The sequence below is a fragment of the Hibiscus syriacus genome, unplaced genomic scaffold (assembly GCF_006381635.1).
Source record: "Hibiscus syriacus cultivar Baekdansim isolate YM2019G1 unplaced genomic scaffold, ASM638163v2 tig00111099_pilon, whole genome shotgun sequence".
In the NCBI taxonomy this organism is placed as follows: domain Eukaryota; kingdom Viridiplantae; phylum Streptophyta; class Magnoliopsida; order Malvales; family Malvaceae; genus Hibiscus; species Hibiscus syriacus.
The window spans coordinates 612,225-617,675 of record NW_024062984.1 but is presented as its reverse complement, the minus strand read 5'-3'; the positions used below and the strand labels follow the sequence as shown (position 1 = coordinate 617,675).

Below are 5,451 nucleotides of genomic sequence, written 5' to 3'. Positions count from 1 at the left end.
CTCGAATTCTATGATTAATCAAACAGAGGTGAATATTGGACGGCTCTTCATGAAACGTGGCAGGAGTTGATTCCCTGAAGGTATCAACCGTAAGAAGAGCGCAGCGTGGCCAGGTAGCAGTAGGGTTTGGGTGGACAAAAGGCGAAAAGGAAGCAACATTCTTTGGAGGCAACCATCATCACTTTGCTGGTCCACGACTTCACCATAGGATAGGATCTTTCTTCCAAACACGTGGAGAATTTATATATATATATATATATATATATATATATATATATTCACTTCTCATTATTCACTTGTTTCCTACTTTTTTTACTTCAACTCATATGAGTGGAGATATCTAAAAAAAGCAGTTTAATATAAAGTAAGAAAAACGTAATTAAAAATATTAATTTTATTTTAATATTTTTAGTGGAACGTTATTTAAAAATATTAATTTTTTTAACATTTTCGATTGTAATAAAAATACTCCATAATATTTTCGATACAACTAAAAACATTAAATCATAACATATTAAATAATAATTAATATTTTAAGTAATATTCTACTAAAAATATTAAAAAATTATTAATATTTTTAATTACACCTTTTATTATCCTTATATTAAATTATCATACAACATAACTACCCATACCAGCATGCAGGAGAGAGAGATGAAGTAGACATGCCCCACTTTCCCATTAAAAACATCAATCAATCAAATGCTTACAAATAAGTATTAAAAAAAGAATTACATAAATTTAAAGTTGCAGAAATTATGGTGCTTTCCCTTCACTAGTTTCTTTGCCTGCTTTCTTGTGATTGTGCAGTCCAGTTACATTCATGGGTGAGTAAAGCAACCCCTTCCAAAAACATCCATCTTTGCTACATCAGTTTTTTCCTTTTCTGGTTTTCAGGGTCTTTTCTTTTCTTCTTTATTTTTATCTGGTGATTTGGTTCTATGGGAACGATGGGTTTTTGTTTTTAGTTGTTGCTGAGATTGTTTAACTAATTGACGATTCTTTTTGTGTTTTAAAGTAATGGGAAATGTTGGTGGTAGAGAAGATGGTGAAGGAACTTCAGGAACAAAGAAGAAAGGATATGAAGTGGGTAATGAACAATTTAATACAGACCCAATGCTTCATTCCCCTCGTAGTCCTAATAATGACGTTATCAGCTTCCTTCCTATTTCCCTCCACAGGTTAGTTATTGGTGAGATTGAAGGGTGAAATAACATGGGGAGAAACTTGATTTTAATGGCTTTTTACATGCATGATATATTTTGTTCTAGTAAAGTCTTGTGGTTATAGTTTACTATAACATGTTGCAATTAATTCCCTCTGGTGTTCGTTGTATAGTCAGAAAATATTCACCCTTTGCTTATCATTTCCTCACAGTGTTCCATTTTGCAAATTATTTTATCCCTTCATGTGTATTTAGATGCTCTGCATCATGGTTTTTGCTGTTGTTGATATGCATGTGATTTTGGATTAGATTGATCTCTATAGGGAATAAAAAGCATCTGTTTAGTGATTTAGTGCCATTTCATAGGTATGCCTAGAATTTGACATGTGAAGTGCTTGCTCATGTGGGTTTGGAGGTTTTATTCTTGATATGGAATCTATATATGCAACATGTATTAACTTAAAGAAATCCAATACCATAGTATTTGAAATTGTATCTTTAGATCCCTATGTTTCCCTGGCTAAGATCTGCTGAAATGATCCAACACCAAAGTGATGTGCCATTGCAAAACACTAACTTGCCATGGGAGTACAACGGTTCAGGCAGACCTTTGAACTTACTGGTATTCTGAAGCTCTTTTATGAACTTCACACATTAGATTTACATTTCAGATCAGTGCATGCAAAGTATCTCCTTTGCTGAATATTTTATGCTTGAAGTTTCACCAAATAGTGCGTGAACCTGCAATGTTATATGGAAATAGATGATTCAGACAATGCTAGTATGAGACTTATTCAAGCACATTTTGTCTTGTTTTCCTTCTTCCCCCCTTCAATTTGGGTGCCTGCCTGCCTTTTTTGTCATTACCAAAAAAAGAAGAAGGTAAATTTATTACCTACAGACCTTTTACCTCCCACTTAAGTATAACTCATGGAACATCAGGTGTGTTGAAGGAAGTGCTTGGATTCTCTGAGCTAGTGGAACCTGACTAAGAATGAGATTCTTGAATTGATACTTTGTCCCCACAGAAAAGAACAAAGAAGCCTTTCAATTTTGCTCCAAAAATATCCTTGAAAAATGGTACTGCTTTTGCAAATAGACTAAAACCAAGCCATATGCATCCTCTTACTCTTATTTGTTAAACACTTGATCCAAATAAAAGGATGTTCGTAAATTGGTTTGTTGCCAGCCTACAATCCATTCATTATAGTACAAGGTAAAGTAATTCAGCATTGTTACTATTTCTCTTTGCTATTTTTGTAAGAGTCTCATGCTTACAGACTATTTATGGTCTTTATGAATTATTTTGATCTTTGAAGATTTCGAGTAGTAAATTTAGTGTAGTAAATGTTGATTGTGCATGTTTTATTCTCAAAATAATGTTCTGATGGAGATAGTTTTTTTTGCATATTATGCTAAAAGGAAATGAAATAGCTACACGCTTGCTTATGAAGGCATTCTATCCTCTACAACATTGTAATGGAAAATCCAATCTTGTTGCATTTCTTTCTCCAGAACTCTGGGGCTCCCTTTCCAAGGTTTGGTCAAATGAGCCAAATCCGAAATGATCCACCGGTACAAAAGTCGATGCAGTGCAAGTATTTCGACCAAGAGGAGAAGAGAGCAGTGATGATAACATGGTGTTTCGGGGGCAAGAAAGTGGCTATTACCGGATCATGGAGCGATTGGAAGACCATGTACTGGAATCTATTATGGAATCTATGTTTGAAGTTTCATTCTTCGACTTTAGCAGTTTTCTTTTCAGTCTAAATTGCACAGCCTTTGTTTCTTCTCCTTTCAGAGAACCTTTGCACCCTTTGGGTAAAGATTTCATTATCATGAAGATGCTCCCGTGTGGTGTTTACCGCTACCACTTCATTGTCGATGAGCTAAGGAGATATGCTCCGAACTTACCCTGCGAATTTGACGAGTCCGGGAATGCTTTTAACATTTTGATTTGCAGGTACTCTCAAGCTTCTTTTTACACTTAAATTGCAAATCCGAATAAAGCTATTCACATGTTCAAGTAGCGACCGTCTAATGATGTGTTTGTGACAGGAGTTTTTCCAGAAACTCCCGAAAGCCTCTCAGAGTTCAAACCCCCTCCTTCCCCGATATCGAGCTACGACAATCAACCACTAAACAATAGTGATTTCAGCAAGCCTCCACCTGAATTGCCTCCGCAGTTACCGACGAAGATCTTCGACGAACGATCGTTTGTTAGTCGGAAGCCAAAGTCCTCGCGAAGGCCTTCTCATACATTGCTGAACCATCTTTACAAGCAAGATGGCGATGATGGTCAGTCTATGGCACTTTGCTCAACACAGCGATTTCTTCAAAAATATGTAACTGTAGTACTATACAAGTCCGTGCATAGGTAAATTAAACAGAACTTGGAAGTTACTGCAACTCTTTAGCTTGATAAATTTACAACATAAGTACTCGGAAGAAGAGTGTGCTAACGTTAACAAGTTCTTATATTAGAAAGCGGAGAAGGCTGAATTAAAGATGCATATCGAGTGAATTGACACTGGAAATATCCTCTCCCCAATCAGAGTCCCATGACTCAGTCGTGTCAGCCAATCAATTATTCTATTACATTATTGGCGTAAGCGTTCAATGTGTACTTCTCACTCAAGGCTAGGGGTGTACAAAAAATCTGAATATCCGATTTTACGAAAAAAATATCCGAAACCGGATTTGGGAAAAACCGGTTTTTTTTAACCGGATCAGATTTTTTTTAAACCGGTTATTTTAACCGGTTTGGAGAAAAAAACCTAGACCGGTTTTTTTACCGGATAAAAAACCGGTTTGAAAAAAACCGGTTAAAAAACCAGTTTTTATCCGGAAAAAAACCCGGTCTGGGTTTAAAAAACTAGCCGTTAATATAGCCGTTGTGAGGGTTTTGTGACCGTTTTTTTCTTTAAAAAATTACCATTTTACCACGCTAAACATGTATAAATAGGTTGGGGATGTATTTGGTTGATTACAAATTTCTCAAATCTTATTACACAACACTTAAACATCTCAAATCTTACTTTTGTAATTTTTTGTTCATCTTGAGTAACACGGCTGAATCTTCCGTCGGGGAAACCTTGAAGTCGTGAGAGTGATCGAACACACTCGAAACAAAGACATTTGGGATCACTACGATTTATGTGAGATGTCAAATGGCTCGAGGAGGGCGCGTTGTAAACTTTGTCTAAAGTTTCTTGTATCGGAAGGAAACACAACGTTGAAGAACCATTTGACAAAATCATGCAAGACACTTCGCTCAAGATCAGATCCTAGTCAATCGAATCTTACACCGCAAGGTGGTTTTTGTTTACGACAACGAAAATTACGAGAAGCGTTTACAAGTTCGTGATTACAAAAGCATTGCCGTTCGACCACTTTGATGATGAAGATTTCACGATAACAATTCAACAACTAATGCAACCACGTTAAACTCAAGTAAGTCGTACTACCCTTAGAAGAGATGCTATAAAAATGTGGCGTACGGCGAGGGAAAAAATGATTTTAGGATTCCAAGAACACCGTTATGGTGTGTCGCTTACATGTGACGTTTGGAGTTTCCCTCATAATACCGGAAATTCTTTTTTAGCCGTTACGTCACATTGGTTAGATCAAGATAATTGGCAAATGATGAAAAGAACAATCGCGTTTGAATTATTCGGTGAGCCGCATACCGGTGCTAATTTATTTACACTTTTAAAAAGGTAATTTGTCTTTTAAATTATAAAATAAAGTTTTTTCTATATCCTTTGATAATGCATTGAATAATACAAACGCGGTTCCAAGATTGAAAATATTACTTTCACCGATTTTAGACGGTGCGTTTTTTCATACCCATTGCGTTGCACACATAATTAATTTATCCGTGCAAGCCGGTTTGGAGGTTATTGAGCCGATTAGATTAGAATTTAAAACAATGATAAAATCGGTTCTTTGTAACAACAACAAAAGACTAAATGATTATAAACGATTTTGTAAGTCCGTTAATAAAAAGCTTTGGGTCCTAATTTGGATTGTCCAACTCGTTGGAACTCAACTTGGATGATGATGCATACTGCCTTAAGGCAAAGGGAAACATTGCAAACATTTCACGATCGACTTTTCGAGAGGGGTCATATCCCAAACATTTATCCGGATTCGAGTTGGGAAACTATAGCCAAAATAACCGATTTGCTTGAGGTTTTTAAAAATGCAACAATTTTTTTATCCGGTGTTTATTACCCTACTAGCCCGTTGGTTCTTAATCAAATATTTTTGTTGGCTACCCGACT

At 36.0% G+C, this 5,451-nt stretch overlaps 1 protein-coding gene across 1 annotated transcript; it reads left to right on the top strand.

Moving 5' to 3' along the window:
- The first annotated feature begins 1,510 nt into the window (after positions 1 to 1,510).
- LOC120153222 (SNF1-related protein kinase regulatory subunit beta-1-like) lies at positions 1,511 to 3,695 on the top strand. The gene is made up of 4 exons (XM_039165218.1): positions 1,511 to 1,787; positions 2,681 to 2,862; positions 2,967 to 3,128; positions 3,224 to 3,695. The coding sequence occupies exons 1-4, from the start codon at positions 1,674 to 1,676 to the stop codon at positions 3,312 to 3,314; spliced, it is 549 nt and encodes a 182-aa protein (XP_039021149.1). The 5' UTR covers positions 1,511 to 1,673; the 3' UTR covers positions 3,315 to 3,695.
- The last annotated feature ends 1,756 nt before the right edge of the window (positions 3,696 to 5,451 follow it).

Bases quoted from the DNA above. Each gene is read 5' to 3' on its own strand.
- LOC120153222 (XM_039165218.1), top strand. From the start codon at position 1,674: ATGTTTCCCTGGCTAAGATCTGCTGAAATGATCCAACACCAAAGTGAT. The intron at 1,788-2,680 runs GTATTCTGAAGC...TTCTTTCTCCAG, and splicing joins GCAGACCTTTGAACTTACTG to AACTCTGGGGCTCCCTTTCC. The intron at 3,129-3,223 runs GTACTCTCAAGC...TGTTTGTGACAG, and splicing joins TTTAACATTTTGATTTGCAG to GAGTTTTTCCAGAAACTCCC.